This window comes from Hylobates moloch, unplaced genomic scaffold (assembly GCF_009828535.3).
Source record: "Hylobates moloch isolate HMO894 unplaced genomic scaffold, HMol_V3 SCAFFOLD_4, whole genome shotgun sequence".
Lineage (NCBI taxonomy): Eukaryota > Metazoa > Chordata > Mammalia > Primates > Hylobatidae > Hylobates > Hylobates moloch.
Window position 1 is genome coordinate 408,941 of NW_026652279.1, and position 21,444 is coordinate 430,384.

The 21,444-nt window shown below is 57.4% G+C and overlaps 1 protein-coding gene across 9 annotated transcripts in view; it reads left to right on the top strand.

Moving 5' to 3' along the window:
* The first annotated feature begins 7,992 nt into the window (after nucleotides 1-7,992).
* PHRF1 (PHD and ring finger domains 1) overlaps nucleotides 7,993-21,444 on the top strand; it is a 36,450-nt gene continuing 22,998 nt past the window's right edge. For 3 of the 9 annotated variants that reach the window (XM_032149282.2, XM_032149289.2, XM_032149285.2), the window contains exons 1-4: nucleotides 7,995-8,150; nucleotides 13,214-13,328; nucleotides 13,684-13,803; nucleotides 19,432-19,637. In XM_032149282.2, coding sequence (XP_032005173.1) covers nucleotides 13,235-13,328; nucleotides 13,684-13,803; nucleotides 19,432-19,637 — 420 coding nt within the window. In that variant the 5' untranslated portion in view covers nucleotides 7,995-8,150; nucleotides 13,214-13,234. Of the gene's footprint in view, nucleotides 8,151-13,213; nucleotides 13,329-13,683; nucleotides 13,804-19,431; nucleotides 19,638-21,444 lie in introns of all 9 variants that reach the window. The other 6 variants (XM_032149288.2, XM_032149284.2, XM_032149286.2 and 3 more) reach the window with 6 other exon arrangements.

Below are 21,444 nucleotides of genomic sequence, written 5' to 3' on the forward strand. Positions count from 1 at the left end.
GGAGGGTCGCGCTGCCCAGGCACAGATCAGCCGCTGTCACACGCACAGTGGGTCTGGGGCAGCGCAGTGTGCGGTGGGCAGGGGCTGCCCTGCGCCTGGAGGGACTGCCGGGTGGGCGGGCGGAAGGATCGACCCCACCCCCGTCCCCTCCAACTTGGGCGTCCAAGCCCCGCCGCCCCTGCCCAGCCCGAACCCCCGCAGCCCCCGCGGGAGGGCGGCCTCTGAGGGGCGCCCCGCCCGCCAACCTGGGATCCCTCGCGCGTCACCTGCGACCCCGGCGCGGGGCCGTCGCCAGCTCTCGGCCCAACTTCAGCTGCGGCCGCGGGCACCCTCTCGCCCCCCGGCCCGGCCCGGCCAGCCCCAGGCCCCGCCGATCCATGCCCAGCCCCGTATGCAAATGACCTGGCCCCTCAGCCAATGGTCGGCCGAGCCGGGCCCGCCCTACCGCAACGCAGCCAGTGGGCGCGAGGGGGGTTCGCGACGCCCCGCCCACCGCCGCGCGGCCCTTCGCGGGCGAGGCCGGCGCGTTCTTTTCTGCACGTCGACCCGGGGAGGGGCGGCACCTGCCGGGCGGGGCCTGCAGGGCGCCAGCTGCGAGGGCGCGGCGGGGCCGGGGCGCTTCCCCCGGCCGGGCGGGTGGTACGGCCCGAGGTGGTCCTCCTCCCGCCGCGCGGTGGTATGGCCCGGGCTCGCGGGGCTTCCGGGCTGGGCGTGGGGCGCAGCCTGGCGACTGGTCCTCCGCCCGCGGGTGTGCGTGGGGCGGCAGGGCCGGCCAGGAGCTGCCCCTCTCCCCGCGGCGCGGTGGTACTACCCGGGCGCCTCCGTGCCCCGCACCCGCGTCCCGCGGGCCGCCCCCCCGAACCCGCTGGGCGCCAGGCGGCACGTATCCTGGGCCGTGACCCAGGAGGGGCCTGCGCGGACCCGGACACGGCGTCCTCGGGACGCACGCGCCACCCCCCGGGCGGCCTGGGGTCCCCAAAGGACGCCCGGGTCTGTCCGGCTGGCGAGGAGGGGGCTCTGGCTCTGCCTGGTTTGCCTGGCGACCCCCACGGGGCGCCCTTGGGGGCTCTGGGTCCCTCCTGCGCGCTCTGTCTCCGCAGAAGCCTCTGGAGCTTGGCGGGGGTGCCGCACGGGGCTCGGGGGTCCTCGCAGCCCTGTGCGGGTCTTTGAGGGCATGAGGCGAGAGAATCCTGTCTGTGCGCTGAAAAGGTGTAAAATCAAAGGAGCCTTGACGGTTTGACCTTCGTTAGGACTCGCAGGGCCAGCTTCAGACGTGGAAGTATCGGACTCCGAGGTGGGGCCCCAAAGTGGCAGCCAAAGGAAATTTGGCCGCCGGCCCCCCTTGGCACTGTCACCCTGGTTCTCGGCCCCGGGCCGTCTCCCCTCAGCTCCCTGGCCCTAAACTCACCGCCCTGCTCTTTGTCCTCCACTGGCCCCATGACCTCCCTGCATCGGCATCCGCGCAGGCCTGGGCCGCAGCCTGCCCGGTACCCCAACCCGAGCCCCGGCGGCGAAGTGCTGGGGCCCCAGGGAGCTTCCGAACCAGCCCATGTCTTCAGGGGCTTGAAGGCTGGGGACAAAAATTCAGATGCAGAGTCTGGGGTTTCTCAGACATGGTCAGCAAGACATGACCGAGGCCCTGCTGACCCCTTGACCCTTGGCCCCCAATAGAACCGAGTGGCTCCTTGCACGTCTGGCTGCCTGTGGATGGGGAAGGTGCCCAGAGGAGCACGGAGCCACTCCGTTCTATTGGGGGTCAGGGGTCAGCAAGACCTCGATCCTGTGAGTCGTGAAGGAGCCTCTGAGAGTCACTGGGATCCCTGAGAAGGCCCACGTCTTCATGGCAGGGCAGAGGCTCCTAGGGCAGTCAGACTAGGGGACAAGAAGGGGCAAGAGGACAGGGCAGCTCTGTGTTCCTGTCGTGTCCTGCTGACGTGAACCCACTTCTGCCCCCAGTCCTGCCAATTTCACAGGCACCTTTTCTCAGCATCCGTAGTGAGTGGGATGGTCCCGCCCAAAAAAGAAGATATATCCACATCCTAATACCCAGGCCCCCTAAATGTGCCCTCACTGGGAGAAAGCATCTTTGCAGATGTCATTAAGGGAAACATGTTGAAATGAGATCATCCTGGACTACCTGGGTGGGCCCTAAATCCAATGATCAATGTCCTTAGGGAAAACAGGCCGGGTGCGGTGGCTCAAGCCTGTAATCCCAGCACTCTGGGAGGCCAAGGTGGGCAGATCACCTGAGGCCAGGAGTTTGAGGCCAGCCTGGCCAACATAGTGAAACCCCATCTCTACTAAAAATACAAAAAAATTAACCAGGCGTGGTGGTGTGAGCTTGTAATCCCAGCTACTTGGGAGGCGAGGCAGGAGAATCGCTTGAACCTGGGAGGTTGGCAGTGAGCTGAGATCATGCCACTGCACTCCAGCTTGGGCAACAGAGTAAGACTGTCTTAAACAAACAAAAAACACAAAAAGAGAGAGAAGGCTGGGTGTGGTGGCGCACACCTGTAATCCCAGCACTTTGGGAGGCCGAGGAGGGTGGATCACCTGAGATCAGGAGTTCGAGACCAGCCTGATCAACATGGAGAAACCCCGTCTCTACTAAAAATACAAAATTAGCCAGGTGTGGTGGCGCATGCCCGTAATCCTAGCTACTCGGGAGACTGAGACAGGAGAATCACTTGAACCTGGGAGGTGGAGGTTGAGGTGAGCCGAGATCGCGCCATAGCACTCCAGACTGGGCAACAGAGCAAGACTCTGTCACAAAAAAAAAAAAAAAAAGGCCGGGCGCAGTGGCTCACGCCTGTAAAACCCAACACTTTGGGAGGCCGAGGCAGGCGGATCAAGAGGTCAGGAGATCGAGACCATCCTGGCTAACACGGCGAAACCCCGTCTCTACTAAAAATACAAAAAATTAGCCGGGCGAGGTGGCCGGTGCCTGTAGTCCCAGCTGCTTGGGAGGCTGAGGCAGGAGAATGGCGTGAACCCGGTGGGCGGAGCCTGCAGTGAGCCGAGATTGCGCCACTGCACTCCAGCCTGGGCGACAGCGAGACTCCGTCTCAAAAAAAAAAAAAAAAAAGAGAAAGAGAAAAGAGACACAGACACAGAGGGAGGCCATAGGAAGCCATAGCCAAGGAACGCCTGGAGATGAAGCTGGGAGAAGAAGGACCTCCCCAGATCCTCAACAAGAGGGGTGGCCCTGCCAGCCTGGATCTCAGACTTTTGGATTCCAGACTGAGAGAATGCCTTTCTGTTGTCTAAGGGCTCTGGTTTGTGGCCGTTTGATACGACAGCCCTGGGACACACAGACACCTGCCTTCCCTAGGTAGAGAATGCAGTCCTGCCTGTCCCTCCCCCAGCTCTGAGAGTTTTGACTCCTTTGTTCTCACCCCACCCCCCTCCTCCAGCCACCCCTGCCCCTGCCTCCCCCAGGCACCTACCTGGCTCTGGGGCTTCCTGCTGCTGGGAGTGGGATGGGTCTCAGCAGGGGGCGATGAGTGGGCTCATTGCCCACCAAGCCCTGTATGTGCACGCAGACCTGATGGCGGGGTGGGGGGCAGGGGTGGGAAGGGGCTGGGCTGGGGCCTCTGGGAGAGGCTGGCCTGGGCCCTCCAGGATAAGCTGGCCTGGGCGGGACAGAGGCAAAGGAGCTTCCAGCCCAGCTCCATCCTCCCGTGCACACCAGGAGCATGCATGCCATGCTTGTGTCTGCAAGGGGCAGGGGCAGCACATGGCAGTGTCGACCAGGAATCTGGCTGGAGCCCCAGAGTACAGGTCCATGTGAGGTTGTGTGGGCAGGATGCACATGTGTGCACACTGACACTAGCAGGTGATGGGGGTTAGGGGGTGACCTGTCAGTGTACAGGGGAGGTGACAGTACTGATGAGGGGGCTGTATACGGGAGGTGTCTGCCTGCTGGTGTGTGAGGCATCTATCCACATGTGAGCAGGTAAGGAGTCATTTTATGTCAGGTGTGTGGGTAGCGGTGGGGGCGGGAATCAGTAGGTTGGACGTATTGGTATGTGCCCGTGCTCTCGTGCTCTCAAGTACCACCTATGCACAATTTGGGCCTAGTTTGGCTCTGAGCAGCTGCCTGGAGGTACTTCTCACACCTGAGCCTGAGTGCTGTATGGCATACCTGGGTTGGTTGTGCACTGACCAAGGATTATGCTCACTGAGGACGTCCTTCATGTCTCCATGCGGATGTGTGTTTATTTATTCATTTATTTATTTTTGAGACAGAGTCTCACTCTGTCGCCCGGGCTGGAGTCTCGGCTCACTGCAACCCCCGCCTCCCAGGTTCACACCATTCTCCTGCCTCAGCCTCCCGAGTAGCTGGGACTACAGGCACCCGTAACCATGCTCAGCTAATTTTTGTATTTTTAGTAGAGATGGGGTTTCACCGTGTTAGCCAGGTTGGTCTCCAACTCCTGACCTCAGGTGATCCTCCTGCCTCAGCCTCCCAAAGTGCTGGATTACATGTATGAGCCGCGGCACCCGGCTCTATTGTTTTTGAGACAGGGTCTCACTCTGTCACCTAGGCTGCAGTGCAGTGGTGCCATCGTGGTTCACTGCAGCCTCAACCTCCTGGTCTCAAGCAATCCTCCCGTCTTAGCCTCCCGAGTAGCTGGGACTACAGGTGGGCACTATCATGTCAGGCTACTTTTTAAAAAATTTTCGTAGAGAGGAAATCTCACCACGTTGCCCAGGTTGGAACTCCTGGGCTTAAGTGATCCTCCCGCTGTGGCCTCCCAAAGTGCTGGGATAACAGGACAAGTGCCACCGTGCCTGGTCTGGGTGCATGTGTTTATTATGACAATTACCAGCAGCCCCCCAGGCAGCCTGTCCTCCTCCCCAGGAGCCTCAGCGTGTCTGTGGATGTCCCTGCATCTAGTGTCCAGCAGGCAGGCTCGTGGCACATGCAAAGGTAGGGGAGGTGCCTGGTGCAGGGCAGAGGGCGGTCCCTCAGCGCGCTGATCACACTGGACCCCACCTGAGGCGTACCTATCTCGTCCTCACAATGATCTAAGAGGTAGGCATGAGCACCCACATTCCTGTTTCACAGCCAAGGACACGGAGGCACACAGAGGTTGAGAAACAGACTGAAGTGCGTGAGTTCAGGTGGCTGGCCTGGGTGACTACCGTGACACCTAGCCCCTCCAGCCCACCGAGAGTAGATTGCTCCAGAGTCCTCCTCAGTCGCCGGCACCATCCACTCCTCCTTCCTTCGGGGGCATTTTCAGAACCCGTAAGTGCCTGTTATTTCTCCCATTGCAAACAGAAAACTGTGGGCGAAAGATTACCTAGGCACCAAGGCAAGAGATTGAAGGCACAAACTGTTTCAGTATAATTAAGTAGTTAGAATAAGAATAGTCCTAATACAAATCAGATACAGAGATGATCATGGACAATTATCAATCATTATTATAAATATTAATCATTAGCTTTTAATAGTATTCTTTGTTGCATTACTAATATAACCTAGGAATAACCGGGGGGGTATAGGGTCAGGTGCTGAAGGGACATTGTTAGAAGTGACCTAGAAGGCAAGAGGTGAGCCCTCTGTCACGCCCGCGTAAGGGCCGCTTGAGGGCTCCTTGGTCAAGCAGTAACGCCAATGCCTGGGAAGGCACCTGTTACTTAGCAGACCGTGAAAGGGAGTCTCCTTTCCTTGGAGGAGTCAGGGAACACTCTGCTCCACCAGCTTCTTGTGGGAGGCTGGATATTCTCCAGGCCTGCCCGCAGTCATCCGGAGGCCTAAACCCCTCCCTGTGGTGCTTCAGTGGTCACACTCCTTGTCCACTTTCATGCTCCTCCCGTACTCCTGGTTCCTCTTTGAAGTTCGTAGTAGACAGCGGTAGAAGAAATAGTGGAAGTCTTAAAGTCTTTGATCGTTCTTATAACTGCATAGAAGAAAACGCTGATGTTTGCTGCCTTCCCTCTCTACTTCGGCTACCTAAGAGGGAAGGGCCCCCTGTCCTGTAATCACATGACTTGCTTCACCCCATCAGTTAGAAGATTCACCCTCCTTACCCTGCCCCCTTGTCTTGTATGCAATAAATATCAGCGCAGCCAGGCGTTCAGGGCCACTACCAGTCTCCGTGTCTTGATGGTAGTGGTCCCCCAGGCCCGGCTGCTTTCTCTTTATCTCATGTGTTCATTCCAATCTCTGGTCTCCACACACAGGGAGAACATCCGCTAAGCCCCGGTAGGGCTGGACCCTACAGAAAACCACACCCTTCTCTTGCCCTGCTCCTTAGTTACCTCCACCTTTACCTGCCCCTTTGCAGCAAATCGACCTGAAAGAGAAGTTGGTGTTCACAGCCCCTGCGGGCTCTCTGCTCACTCTCCAAACTCCAGCCCCTGGCCCCAGCGCTGCTGGCCCTCAGTGAGTCGCAGTGACCCACACTGCTGCAGCCAGGCTTCCTCCCCTGGATGTGTCTGCACGCCCTCCCTGGCTTCCAGAAGCCCCTCTCCTGGTTTGTCCTCCAGCCCCCACCCCTAGCACCCCTGTGCCCCTTCCTGGTCTCCTTTGCAGATTCCAAACCTCTTCAAGGTGGAGTCCCAGGGTTCAGGCATTGGTCCCCAGCCACACCCCACATGCGATTCCCACATAGTTCTCTTCATCCAGTGCAGCCTCTGCCCACTGCATCTCCTCTGACACGTCCCATTCCCCCAGAGGCGCTAAAGGGACACCTGCGGACATACACGCTGAGGCTCCTGGGAAGGAGGACCGACCGCCTGTGGTCAGCTTGGAGACCCCGACCTCCATCTGTCGCTGCTCCTCGGGGGCTGCTGGTAGTTGTCATAATAAACACAGACACCCACGATGAGATGTGAAGACGCTCCTCAGTGAGCATCCTTGGGCGGTGCACAACCTCCCCAGCCATGCCAGCCCGCGCTCAGGCCTCCCCCCTCTTCCCCATCTCTCCGGCGTCGGTTCTCAAGCTCGTCCTTCCCCGCCTCATTCCTCCAAAAGTCCTCATCAAATCCTGGCAACTCCGCCTTCAGCATCTACCGGGAGCGGGCACTTCCCACACCTGCGCAGACCCACCCGGGACCCAGCCCCGGCAGCCCCTGCACCGGGAGCCCGCAGGTCTCTGGCGCCCGCTCGGGACACCTCCCCAGCGCTCCCCGCAGAGCGGCCAGGGGCTCTCGCGAGCCCGCGCCTGCTCGGGATCCCCGGAGCCTCCCCGGGTGCGCTGCAGCCACGAAGGCCTGCGTCCCGAGGCCCGGACGGCTTCTGCGCGGCATCCTCAGGACAACCCGGAGCCAAATCCACATGGGACGGCACGGCCGCGTCCTGCCGAGCCCGCCTCGTCCGCCAGCGCGCACGATTCACCGCGCCTGCTGCGGGACAGGCGGAAGCGGGGCTGGGCTGGAATAGCCGGCTCACGGAGGGCTCCGGCAGTGTTTGGTCAGAGGAGCGCGGCGCTGGTAGCAGGGGACTCCAGGACCGTCCTCCTCAGGTGCTCCCGCCGCGCGCGGGGCTGGGGAGGGGCTGAGGGCGGGGGGCGGGGCTGCGAGAGTGGGGGCGGGGCCGCGGTCGTGGGGGCGGGGCCGCGGGCGTGGGGGCGGGGCCGCGGGCGTGGGGCGGGGCTACGTGCGTGGGGCGGGGCTACGTGCGTGGGGGCGGGGTGGGGCTGCGGGCCCGAGGAGGGACGGGGCTGCGGGCGTGGGGGCGGAGCTGACATACAGGAAGCAGCTCCCATTCGCCCTGGGCGGTGGGCGGAGATCCGGGCGGTACCAGCTGTCCCGCCCGCGGGGGGGACGGCCTGGACCAGCCCACGGTCGCGGGTTAAACAGTACGAGCTCTTCCAGGATACTGGTATCCCTGGGCGGCAGTCCTGCATTAAACAGTGTTTCCAAGGTGGAAGGGAGGTCATTTGAACGCCTCGAGACCCCCGGCTGCAAGGAGTGGCACCTTCCTCACATCACTCATTTCTTTCCCGCTCTGGTCCCAGTGGTTCCAGTCAAGGGGCAGGACTGGAGGGGCCCGGAAGAGGCGCCGTGCACTTCCGGGTCGAAGAGCGTACGGCGGCGGCGGCGGCGGCGGCTGCGGCGGCGGCCGGGCCTAGCAGCGACTCTCGGTCGGGCAGCGGCGGCGAGCGCTCAGGAGCGGCTGCGGGACGCGAGGTTTCCGGGTACGTGCGGCGGCCGCGCCGGCCTTGGGGCCCCTGCTCCTCCAGGCCGCGGGCCGCCTGTGGGCGCCACGCGCTTTGTCTGCGGCCTGCACCGCGGGGCGAGGCCTGCGCCGCGCTGGCCGCGGGCCGGGAGGGCGGGCGCACGCGCGCGCGCCGGGAGGCCCCGCCGAGACTGGGAGGCCCGTGGCCTGCGGGCGGACGTCCTGGGCTTGCAGGGACGCGGCGAGAGCCCACCCGCCTCGCCCTGTGGCACCCACGCTCGTGCGCGCTGCGAGTCCGCCCTGTCGCTTTTGGGAGGGAGCTGTGACTTCGCTGCCTTGTTTCCAGCCCCTGTGCATGGTTGCCTTCGTGGGCTTCTGGCTTTGTCTGCATGTCCACAGGCCTGTGTGGCTGGCAGTTTTCCTATTCCTTAACTCTTGCAGTCCTCACAACAGCCTCTCAGGAGTAGGCATCGTTCCCTTTTACAGATGAGGGGATTGGAGCCCAGAAAGGCTAAGTAACTGACCAGCGCCACACAGCCGGGGAGGGGCAGAGCCGGCGGCCGGGGATCCGCGCCAGCCCCGACTCCTACCATGCTCCTTTTGACGAGGCTTGTGTTACCCCTTCTTCGGAGTTTATGTGCTTGTTTCGACAACAGCAGAACAGCAGTCAGCTGGGTGAACCACGTTCTGGCCAGTGGTCACTGGACAGGCTCTGAGGCCGAGCTGAGGTTTGACTTCGGGTTTGGCAGGGTTTGGCATACTTGATCTCTCTCCTGGACCATTCGGTTTTCTTTCTTATTGGAAGAATGTTAAGTCAGAGTACTAGTGGATGGATGACACCTCAGCATCATGGCCCTGACAAGCCTGGCTTTGGCCCTCAGCAGCGCTGTGTTCATCTCGGGCTCACGGAGACCTTTGTGCGTGCCTTTTTGACTTCCATTGCAGTTGACAATTTTGAGTTACCCTAGCTGATACAGCAGATGGTGAATACAAGAATAAAAGTCGGCCTGAGTTGAGATGTTGGACTTGGCTGCAGGCTTGTTCAGTGCCTGGGATGGGCACTCAGGTTCTGGGACTGGCACGGAACAGGGTTGCAGGCACCCCGGACACCAGAGGCCCTTTTCATTCCTTAGTAACAGTTGGGACTGCCAATGCATTGGTTCCCCTGAATTCGAAAAGAGAGAGAAATAGCCTTTCCAGTTTTCTCTTTTCCCCTTTAATCCCCCAAATCTGGAGGCCAAGCAGGAGAGCCACAGTGGTCCCTCCACCCCAGAGCTCTGCTAGCCCAGCCGAAGGTGGCCAGCAGCTGGGAAGGGCTGTGGTCTTTTCTGCAGAAATGGCTTCCTGGCCTGTGGCCTGGGACATGGCAGAGGTGGGTATGGGGAAGGGAAGATGTGTTGGAGTTGGAGCCGCTGGTGCAACCAGGAGGTCCTAAGCTAGGGGCCCCCATTAACCCAGCATCCTGACTACAGGTTCCTGGTGGTCCCAGAATGTCTTGTGCCTGGTGCTTGTGCCAGAGGGTACCTGCGGAGGCTTCCAGGGTTATTTTGTGTTCTCTGGCAAAATAGCCCCTGGTTACTGTTGTGTGATATCCAGGAAGGATGTTGTTCAGTCTCACGTAATATGAACCTTCCTGTTGCTGTGGTGGAGGAGTGTAAGAGGCCTGTGGAATCTTCCCTCATCAGCTGTGGTAAAGTTCAAAGGCCTCAGGACTTAGCCCCACAGGTGCACGGACTCGCAAAGTTCAGCCTCATTCCTGAGCTGGTATTTCTGGCCAGCTCCTATGTGCCAAACCCCACACGGCCTCACTGATCTCTTCTGGCGGCCCTGGGGCAGGCCCTGCCATTGCCTGTTGCCCTACCTAACCCTTGGAGGTGGTCCCCAATCTCAGTGCGTCGAGGGAGAAGCCAGGAGCTGTTTGTTCACATACTATGGCTCACTGCGGCCTCGACCTCCTGAGCTGAAGTGATCTTTGCACCTCAGACTCCCGAGCAGCTGGGACTACAGGCGGTTTCCACCACACCTAGCTGGTTTTTTAAACAGTTTTGCCATGTTGCCCAGGTGGTCTCATAACTTGCAGGCTCAAGTGAGCTGCCTGCCTCAGCCTCCCAAAGTGCTTGGATTACAGGCATGAGCCACCGCGCCTGGCTGATTCACATTTTTTTTTTTTTTTTTTTTTGAGACCGAGTCTCGCTCTGTCACCCAGTGGCATGTAGTAGCACGATCTCAGCTCACTGCAACCTCCGCCTGCTAGGTTCAAGCAATTCTCCTGCCTCAGCCTCCAGAGTAGCTGGGACTACAGGCGCACGCCGCCATGCCCGGCTCATTTTTTGTATTTTAGTAGAGACGGGGTTTCACTGTGTTGCCTAGGCTGGTCATGAACTACTGAGCTCAGGCAGTCTGCCTGCCTTGGTCTCTCAGTGCTAGGATGACAAGCGTGAGCCACCGCGCCCGGCTGCCGATCCACATTTTTCACTTTCTATGTGAAATATATCATCAAGTGAGGATATGCACTCGGGGCAGTTGGACCCTGGGACTCCACCAGCCCTGCTCCTCCCCCCAGCCCTGCTCCTCCCCCCAGCCCTGCTCCTCCCCCCCTCCTCCCCCCAGCCCTGCTCCTCCCCCCAGCCCTGCTCCTCCCCCCCAGCCCTGCTCCTCCGCCCCAGCCCTGCTCCTTCCCCAGCCCTCCTCTGTTGTCTCTTAGGTGGTCTCTTTGAAGTGTTCCCTGGTAGATTCATGTGAGAGAGTCTGCCTCCCTCTTTCAGATATGTTTCTCCAGGGCAGGGACTGCATTCGCCTTGTGCTGCACAAAGTAGGGGCAGGGTAGGTGTTGGAGCAGGCGTCCCAGGAAGATGTGGGGTCTGTTGTCAGGGTGGTCACAGCTATTGCCAGGGAGTTAAGGTCCTCTTATCTGAGAACTGTGGTCACTGCTAGGTCTCAGTGCATGCTATGGGAGAGGGGTCACCCTCCTGGATGGGCTGTGGCCCTTGTGTGTCTCTCAGAGCCAGTGTCTCTGGGATTCAGGTGCGGGACAAGCAGGGCGTCTCTGCGGAGTTGCTGGGTCCACCAAGCAGCAGGGCTGCAGACTCCCTTGAGCGGGGATCACGACCAGTTGTCTTCACCTTAGGGCGGCAGGTAGAAGGAAGGTTAATTACTAATTTGGCAAAACCATTTCTACAATTGCTGTTTCCAGGCGGTAGTAATATATGGCAGTTGACAGTTTGATGGAGTTGACATTCTTCACTGTTTTATAACGCATCAACTTAGAATCTAGGGTTTTGCACTGTCTTGTCAGATGGGAAGTGAGGCCTTCCTGGTCTCTGAGCCCCACTAGGGTTTGTTGTCCGGGGGTTTCCGGATAGCAGTGGCGCTGACAGCCCCTTTCCCCTGTTGCTGTGGTACATGTGCAGCCCACAGTGGTGGTGGGAGCTGAGCTCCAATGCAAGGAGGCCCTGAACTGGAGGGCAGCTCTGGCCCCCTACTTCCCAGCCTCTTGTGCGATGCGCTTTCCTCTGACCATGGATGGAGCTCGGACCTGGTGGGAAACAGAGTGCTGCAGGGCCGGCTTCACTGCCTCGCTGGATTCCTGACTCACTGTCCTAGGACAGGCCTTTCCTCCGAGGGTCGCCTGGGAAACAAGTGAATAGCACTGATGAGAAATGAACCACGTGCACATATCTTCTTCCTTATCTGGGACCAAAGTTTGAGGCCCTGGTGTGGAAGGAGGAGCGTGTCCAACTAGATTTCCCAAGGCTTTGTACTGGGTCTTGTGTGGCTTCACAGTGACCTTGCAGAGTGGGAAGGGCAGGGGTCCCGGCTGACAGGTCAGTGCCTTGAGCAAGTGGCCTTGGGAGCCGAGGGGTGGGCCTGGCCTGTGTGCCTTCTGCCTCCTCAGCTCTGGGTACCACTGGGGACTCAGCAGCACCCTGGTGGATGGGGTTGGGGTGCGGTCAGAGGAGCCTCTGGGCATCCCAACAGTGGCCAGCCTTGGCAGGGAGAGCACCCTACATGTCACCGAGGCCCCTCTTGTGCCCAGCTGATAAAGCCCGGCTCTGCCTCAGCTCAGGACGAGGCCATTTTGTTCGTATACGATGTTGCGATTCCTCAGGAGCATTGCAGTTTTTTGAGATGGAATTTTGCTCTTATTGCCCAGGCTGGTGTGCAGTGGCGCGATCTTGGCTCACTGCAACCCCCACCTCGCAGGTTCAAGTGATTCTTTTGCCTCAGCCTCCCGAGTAGCTGGGATTATAGGCAGGCACCACCACGTCCAGCTAATTTTCCTTTTTTTTTTTTTTTTGAGACGGAGTCTTGTTCTGTTGCCCAGGCTGGAGTGCAGTGGCGCGATCTCGGCTCACTGCAACCTCCGCCTCCCGGGTGCAAGCAATTCTCCTGCCTCAGCTTCCTGAGTAGCTGGGATTACAGGCGCCCGCCACCACGCCTGGCTAATTTTTGTATTTTTAGTAGAGACAGGGTTTCATCATGCTGGCCAGGCTGTTCTCCAACTCCCGACCTCAGGCAATCCGCCTGCCTCGGCCTCTCAAAGTGCTGGGGTTACAGGCGTGAGCAACTATGCCTGGCCTAATTTTATATTTTTAGTAAAGATGGGGTTTCTCCATGTAGGTCAGGCTGGTCTCAAACTCCTGACCTCAGGTAATCCGCCCACCTCCGCTTCCCAAAGTACTGGGGTTACAGATGTGACCTATTTTTTTTTTTTTTTTTTTTTTTTTAGTTAAAAACAAATTTTTTTTTTCTGGCCGGGTACAGTGGCCAGCTGGGATCTGGCTTTACAGGTAGCTCTGTAAATGTGAATCATGTGCAAAGCTTACTGGTGAGGGTTGTTCTGTGTGTGATATCTTAGGGCCCACCCTTCACGTGCTATGGCGGTGGATGTGACACGGGGATGTGGCCTGTGGGGATACTGGTGAGGGTTGTTCTGTGTGTGATATCTTAGGGCCCACCCTTCATGTGCTATGGCGGTGGATGTGACACGGGGATGTGGCCTGTGGGGAGAGGTCATCACTCTTCAGAGGGTTCTTTGCAGCTGGGACAGTTGGGAAGTTCCCTGGCTCTGCTTTCTTTCAGAGCTGAGCTCAATGTGCAGCAATGGATGACGACAGCCTGGATGAGCCTGTGGCCCGGAGCCCAGGGCCGGATGGATGCCCACAGGTCGGCCCTGCGGACCCGGCAGGTGACTTTGGTGAGCTGCCCAGCGCCGGGTAGGGCGTCCCCAGGAGGAGCAGGGTGCCTGGTATTTCCCTTTGGAGGTCATCTGTGTGTGTCACTTGTCAACTTTCAATCTAAGAAAATTATGCTTTGATTTTAAATTGCGGAAGTAGTATATTCTTTTGTTTTATTTTTAATGCAAACAACACAAATGTTGAACAAAAAGATGTTCCCTTTCCTTGCTTGTGCCCCCACCTTGCCGGCCCTGGGGAAGCCGTTAGCCGTTTGGCAGGTGCTCCTGACGCCTCTGTGCCTGTGCAAAGCAACCCTGCTCTCTGCCACATGGTCTTGACGCCGCCCTGCGGCCTGTGTCTCACCCTGGTGTCTAGAAGAAAGCAGCGAGGGCAGCAGTGGGGACTCTGGGGACGACAGCGACAGCGAGCATGGAGACGGCACAGACGGAGAAGACGAGGGGGTGTCTGAGGAGGAAGACCTGGAAGACAGATCTGGTGAGACAGCTGGTGTTCACGCCGGCTCCTGTGTTTCCTCTTGTCGTGATGGGGACAGCCTTTTATGACACATCCTCCGTGAGAGTGCTGTCGTCATCGCAGCTGGCCATGTCCCTGTGGTCACCTGCAGTGAGGACTCGTCTTCAGCTGTGGTGACGGCTCACTTTATTTGTAGTCCTTCTTTTTTTTTTTTTTTTTGAGACAGGGTCTCGCTCTGTTGCCCAAGCTGGAGTGCAGTGGTGCCATCTCAGCTCACTGCAACCTCTGCCTCCTGGGTTCAGGTGATTCTCCTGGCTCAGCCTCGTGAGTAGCTGGGATTACAGGCACGCACCATGACACCTGTCTAATTACTTTTTGTATCTTTAGTAGAGACGGGGTTTCACCGTCTGGTCTGGAACTCCTCCTGACCTCAAGTGAGCCACTGTGCCTGACCTGTAGTCCTCCTTTTTTTTTTTTTGAGACGGAGTCTCACTCTGTCACCCAGGCTGGAGTACAGTGGCGCGATCTCGGCTCACTGCAAGCTCCACCTCCTGGGTTCACACCATTCTCCTGCCTCAGCCTCCTGAGTAGCTGGGACTACAGGCGCCTGCCACTACGCCTGGCTAATTTTTTTTTTTTTTTTTTTGTATTTTTAGTAGAGACGGGGTTTCACCGTGGTCTCGATCTCCTGACCTCGTGATCCGCCCGCCTTGGCCTCCCAACGTGCTGGGATTACAAGCGTGAGCCACTGCGCCCGGCCACGCCTGGCTAATTTTTTGTATTTTTAGTAGAGACGGGGTTTCACTGCATTAGCCAGGATGGTCTCAATCTCCTGACCTTGTGATCCGACTCCTTGGCCTCCCAAAGTGCTAGGATTACAGGCGTAAGCCACCACACCTGGCCTTTCTTTTCTTTTCTTTTTTTTTTTTTGAGACGGTGTCTTGCTCTGTTGCCTAGGCTGGAGTGCAGTGATGCAATCTTGGCTCACTGCAACCTCCGCCTCCTGGGCTCAAGCAATTCTCCTGCCTCAGCTTCCCGAGTAGCCAGGATTTTAGGCGCCTGCCACCATGCCCGGCTAATTTTTGTATTTTTAGTAGAGACGGGGTTTCACCACGTTGGCCAGGCTAGTCTCAAACTCCTGACCTCGTGATCTGCCCACCTCAGCTTCCCAAAGTGTTGGGATTACAGGCGTGAGCCCCCGCGCCTGGCTGTAGTCCTTCATTTTGAAGTTCAGTTTGACAACGTAATAGGTCTCTTCTCTGTTGAGGGCAAAAAATTAAAATGTCTGAGAACACTGAACAACATGAGCTGTGGTGTTTTGGGGAGAATGTAACCGGACTGGAGCTCCCCATGGAAGGAGAAGAAAGATCCTGGCAACCCCCTGCCCCCCACGCCCTGACAAAGGCATGCCATCAGCAGATAGGTACAGGATGGGTTTAGCATGATCCGGGGTTTGCTGTAGCCTGGGACCTCCTGACCCTCTTGTAGTTCATTTTCTCATCTGAACAGAACTCCTAAGAGAGCTGACAGATGCATTGTGTGATTTTATGATTTTATTAAGAAATTCAGGCTGGGCGCAGTGGCTCGTGCCTGTAATCCCAGCACTTCAGGAGGCCAAGGCAGGTGGATAACGTGAGGTCAGGAGTTCGAGACCAGCCTGGCCAACATGGTGAAACCCCTTCTATACTACAAATACAAAAAATTAGCCGGGCGTGGTGGTACATGCCTGTAATCCCAGCTACTCGGGAGGCTGAGACAGGAGAATGGCTTCAACCCAGGAGGCGGAGGTTGCAGCAAGCAGAGATTATGCCATTGCACTCCAGCCTGGGCGACAGAGTGAGACTCCATCTCAAAGGAAGAAAAAGAAATTCTGGCTGGCTGGGCACGGTGCTCACGCCTGTAATCCCAGCACTTTGGGAGGCTGAGGCGGGCGGATCACGAGGTCAGGAGATCGAGACCATCGTGGCTAACATGGTGAAACCCCGTCTCTACTAAAAATAGAAAAATTAGCCAGGCGTGTTGGCATGCGCCTGTAATCCCAGCTACTCGGGAGGCTGAGGCAGGAGAATTGCTTGAACCTGGGAGTCGGAGCTTGCAGTGAGCCAAGATCAGGCCACTGCACTCCAGCCGGGGCAACAGAGCGAGACTCTGTCTCAAACAAACAAAAAAACCCCACAAAAATTAGCTGGGTACGGTGGTGCGTACCTGTAATCCCCATTACTCAGGAGGCTGAGGTGGGAGGATTGCTTGAGCCCAAGAGGTCGAGGCTGCAGCGAGCTGAGATCACGCCACCACACTCCATCCTGGCCACAGAGCAAGACTGTCTCAAAAAGAAAAAAAATTCTCAGCTCACTTACAATTGGCTGATGGTTGTGCCTTTGAACTTCTTTTGAGAGAACAATACTTTAAAGGGCAAGTCTGGGCTGGGTGTGGTGGCCCAGGCCTATGGTCTCAACTACGCAGGAGGCTGAGGTGGGAGGACCCTTGAGCCCAGGAAGTCGAGGCTGCATTTCCAGCCTGGATGATGGAGCGAGATGATGTCTCAAAGGGGAGACAAGTCCGTGGGGTGCGCTGGTGGTACCTCCTTCCTGTCCTGTGTTGCCGTCACCCTTGGTGGTGCACAGCCTGTGAGGCCACCAAGGAGGTGGCCCTGCCCCGGCCCCACTGTGGTTGCTTCCACAGAGGGAGGCCGAGCTCAGCCTCAGAACTTTGCCTTTCCACTGCTTTCCTTCTGACATCACTCTTGGGCTGGAAAATCTGTGGTCTTCAAGTGGCTACTGTGATCTGTGTGTCGCAGTCTTTCCACATAGCCCTGTGTTTATCAGGGTTAGAATGTTCCAGAAGGTAACCCTCCTATTTGAGACTGTTGGTGAGGGAATGGCACTCATGGCCTGAGCCAATGTGTGTTGGCCATGTCCTTCCAGAGTTCTGTGTTTAGCTCTGCACGTGCTCTGCGCGTCTGCTGGGTCTGCAGGTCCCAAGGGGCTCCCCTGCTCACTCCCAGCATTGGGTTAGGGCTCTGGTTCGTCTGTAGCAGGTCTCCGCACCGGTTCTGGCATTGCCAGGGCTGAAAGCGTGGGCCGTCAGGGCCACCAGGTGACTCTGTCCTTGAGATCCTGAGGGCACATTGGATGCCAGAGACTCTGGGTTGGGGGCTGGAGTGAAGGTGGTGGAGCCTCAGCAGGGCCCCCACCGTGTCTGCGCTCACCTTCCAGCAGCAAACACAGTGCGTCATACAGCAGCTGGGGGACAGGGTCGCAAACACTGAGAGCTGTGGGCGTCCAGGGAAGGGACAGGCTCCATGGACCTGGGGTGGGGAGAGGCTTCCGGAGAATGCAAGCTGCCACCTGAGGGGCAGGAGGAGGTGGCTGGGCAGGGGTGGCAGGCCAGGGCGGGGGGCTGTGAAGAGACAAGGTTTACGGAGACCTGGAGCCCCTGAGGGCTGAGCGCCCTGAAGGAAGGGCATGGGAAGGCACTGGAGAGGTGTTGGTATAGCCAGTGTGTGCAGAGCTTCAGTGAACACTTCTCTTTATTTCTCCAGGACCTTTTTTTTTTTTTTTGAGACCGAGTTTCACTCTTGGTGCCCAGGCTAGAGTGTAGTGGCGCGATCTCGGCTCAGTGCACCCTCCGCCTCCCGGGTTCAAGTGATTCTCCTGCCTCAGCCTCCCGAGTAGCTCAGGTTATAGGCACGCACCACCACGCCTGGGTAATTTTTATTACCAGTAATTATTCGAGATGGGGTTTCACCATATTGGCCAGGCTGGTCTCGAACTCCTGACCTCAGGTGATCCACCCGCCTTGGCCTCCCAAGTGCTGGGATGACAGGCGTGAGCCACTGCGCCTGGCCAGGACCGTTTTTTAAATGTGAAGAAGTAACCAGTGGGTCCCTAACTGGTGGGAAACATGTTGAGGAGGGAGTTATTCCACGGGCAAGGCCCGTGTTGCTGGGGCCTAGAAGCTTTCATTCTCATTGCTTTTCCCACCCTGGTTGTTTCCTGCTGGAAATCACTTGTTACACTGCCTTTTCCAGCTTGAGGCAGTAGCTCTTTCTAGCTTGAGGCAGTAGCTCTTCAACTCTTTTTTTTTTTTTTTTTTTGAGGTGGAGTCTCGCTCTGTCGCCCAGGCTGGAGTGCAGTGGCACAATCTCAGTTCACTGCAAGCTCTGTGTCCTGGGTTCACGCCATTCTCCTGCTTCAGCCTCCCAAGTAGCTGGGACTATAGGCGTCTGCCACCGCGTCCGGCTAATTTTTTGTATTTTTATTTACTTATTTGTTTATTTTTTTGAGACGGAGTCTTGCTCTGTTGCCCAGGCTGGAGTGCAATGGTGCAGTCTAGGCTCAAAACAACCTCCACTTTCCAAGTTCAAGCGATTCTCCTGCCTCAGCCTCCTGAGTAGCTGGGATTACAGGCACACACGACCACACCCGGCTATTTTTGTATTTTTTGTAGAGATGAGGTTTCATCATGTTGGCCAGGCTGGTCTCAAATTCCTGACCTCAGGTGATCCTCCTGCCTCAGCCTCCCAAAGTGCTGGGATTACAGGCTTGAGCCACCATGCCCACCAATTTTTTGTATTTTTAGTAGAGGCAGGGTTTCACCGTGTTAGCCAGGATGGTCTCGATCTCCTGACCTCGTGATCCGCCCGCCTCGGCCTCCCAAAGTGCCGGGATTACAGGCATGAGCCACCGCGCCCAACCACTAGCTCTTTAACTCTTCACATGAAAGATAAAAACTTAAAACGATTCTGCGGTCTCCCTCGCAGCTCTCACTTCTCCCAGCCTCTTCAACAGTGTAAATTCCTGTCCTGACTGTGACTTTCCCTTTGCCAGATAACAGGGTCCTGGGAGTGATGCCCCAGTGCTGGCAGGTCCCGCCCTCGCGCGTGGATCCGGGAGGGTCTCGAGGCTGAGGAGCAACCTCCCACCCACACCTAGTGTGCTCCTCTTCCCGTGGGAACTTGTGTTCTGTTTACCTCAGCGTTGTTTCAGTGCAGTTTGGTGGAAAGAAAATAGCAGTGCACGTATGGGCTCTGCCGTGTTGAACTCAGAGCATCTCCCTCTCCCTGCTGGTCAAGGCGTAGCCTCAGAACCACTCTGAATTGGCCAGAACAGTTGCGGTCAGTGGCCCAGTTAGGAGCCTGTGCTCTGCCTCCCACAGGGAGGAGGAACGGGCAACCTCAGAACGAATTCCTGTCCGCGGACAGATGGTTTGTGGTCCTCATGCTTTGAGAAGGGGGCGTTGGAAACGGGGGCTGCTGTCAGGGGGCTGCTTCACTGAGGGGCTCGCTTGGAGGCTCCGAAATGAACCTGATGGTCTCTGGGACCTGTGCCGCGCCCCAGGGCTGCCCTGCCTCTCGAGGTCTGCCTCAGCCCCAGGCTCAGCTTAGAGGAGCTGATCTGGCACTCAGGACACTCAGCTTCCCGCCCCTCGGTGCAGGGCACCCGAGGCTTCAGGTTAGGTGCGGGGCAGGGCTCCTGGGGTTGTGGATGCGCTGAGCGTGGACGTGGAGGTAAGTGGCAGGAGCCCACGGGGAGGTGGGCTCTGCATTGCAGACCTGGTGTCCTGAGCGCAGTCTGGGCCCGCTTGCCTCCAGTGTGGCAGTTCACGCTGCCAGTCCTGCTTGCACCAGCTGGCATGTTTCCTCTCCAGGTTCCGAGGATTCTGAAGACGACGGGGAGACATTGCTGGCGGTGGCAGGTACTCAGGGGAAACTGAAAGCTGCCGGCTCTTTTAATTCTGATGATGATGCAGAGAGCTGCCCAATCTGTCTCAACACATTCAGAGACCAGGCCGTGGGGACGCCGGAGAACTGTGCCCATTACTTCTGCCTGGACTGCATTGTCGAATGGTCCAAGGTGAGTTCACCTCTGGTTGGGCTCTTCCTCCCTTCAGGATGGCCTCCCTGTTTATAGGTGACCCAGCCTGTGTTCCGCCTCTTGGGAGGCCCTAGCTGTCTGCTCTGTGGCTGACCCTGGGGCCACAGGATTGAGTCTGGCTTGGCCTTTGCTTTGTGAGCATCATGGCTCTTGGGGGTGTGGGGAGCTCATGTGGGGCGTTTGTGGTGTATCGGTCAGGGGCAGGAGAGAGGATGGCCGTGGGTCTCCCGGGACCAGCTGCAGAAACCCTGGTTGACGTAGGGCCCATCTTGGCCTGCGAGCCAGAGGCAGGTGTGCTGTGGTGCATGGGCACTTTGCTGCCTTGACATGTGGTTCTCTCAGTTGATACAGAAAACACTGGTACGATTTGGCACTCAGTCACAATAGCCGCCATCAGAAGGGACTGTCCTTAAAACAGGTGAATAGAGTTTACTGTAAACGTGCAGTGTATTTTATATTTCAAAATGAACTTTTAGAAGCAGTCGGCTCGCCCCTCCCTTTCTGAATACTTTATTGTGAAAAATGTCAGAAAAGTAGAGCTTGCAGTCTGAGGACGACTCACGGGTCCCCGGCCTCTGTACTCAGGAGGGTGACTAATGAGTCCCCGGCCTCTGTACTCAGGAGGGTGACTAATGAGTCCCCGGCCTCTGTACTCAGGGTTCAGCTCCGACACCGCTACCTCTTGACTCCCTCCCCTCCCTGCGATTGTACCGGCAGCCCGTGCTGTCCCCGGCTCTCCTCAGGACCGTGACCTCGCCCAGGGTTCCTAGTGATTGGGTCCTCCTGTTCTGTTTCACTGAGTAGCTGAAAATTGCCTGTATGCTTAGTTTGAAGCAGGACCCAGACATTGCTCATGCTGCTGCTGGTGGCAGGCTGTGACGTCACCCAAAGTCTGGCTCTGGTACTTCCTGTTCCTGTTCTGTTGTGGTGGGTCCACAGCCCACAGTAGATTCAGGCTTAGATTTTCCTTTTTTTTTTTTTTTTTTTTGAGACGGAGTTTTGTTCTTGTCGCCCAGGCTGGAGTGCAATGGCGCGATCTTGGCTCACCACAACCTCCACCTTCCAGGTTCAAGTGATTCTCCTGCCTCAGCCTCCCGTGTAGCTGGGACTACAGGTGCCTGCCACCACGCTAGGGCAATTTTGTATTTTTAGTAGAGACAGGGTTTCACCATGTTGGTCAGGCTGGTCTTGAACTCCCAACCTCAGGTGATCTGCCCGCCTCGGCCTCCCAAAGTGCTGGGATTATAGGCATGAGCCACCACACCCGGCCATTTTTATTTATTTATTTTTTTGTAGATTTTTCTTTTGGGAAGTGAAGCTTTCATTTAAATTGAGGAACAAGATACAGTGTTTGCTGTGTATTTTCTGTCTGGCATTTATTAGATAAGTATTGGGCAGGAGAGGGCATTTGCAAACAAGTTTGTCAGTATAGAAATCTTACAAATGGGGCCAGGCGCGGTGGCTCACGCCTGTAATCTCAGCACTTCGGGAGGCCGAGGTGGGTGGATCATGAGGTCAAGAGATCAAGACCATCCTGGCCAACATGGTGAAACCCTGTGTCTACTAAAAATACAGAAATTATCCATGCATGGTACCACGTGCCTGTAGTCCCAGCTACTTGGGAGGCTGAGGCAGGAGAATCACTTGAACCTGGGAGTTGAAGGTTGTAGTGAGCTGAGATTGCGCCACTGCACTCCAGCCTGGTGACAGAGCGAGACACTGTCTCAAAAAAAAAAAAAAAGAAGTCTTACAAATGAACTGTTAGAATGCTGCTTAGCAAGATTAC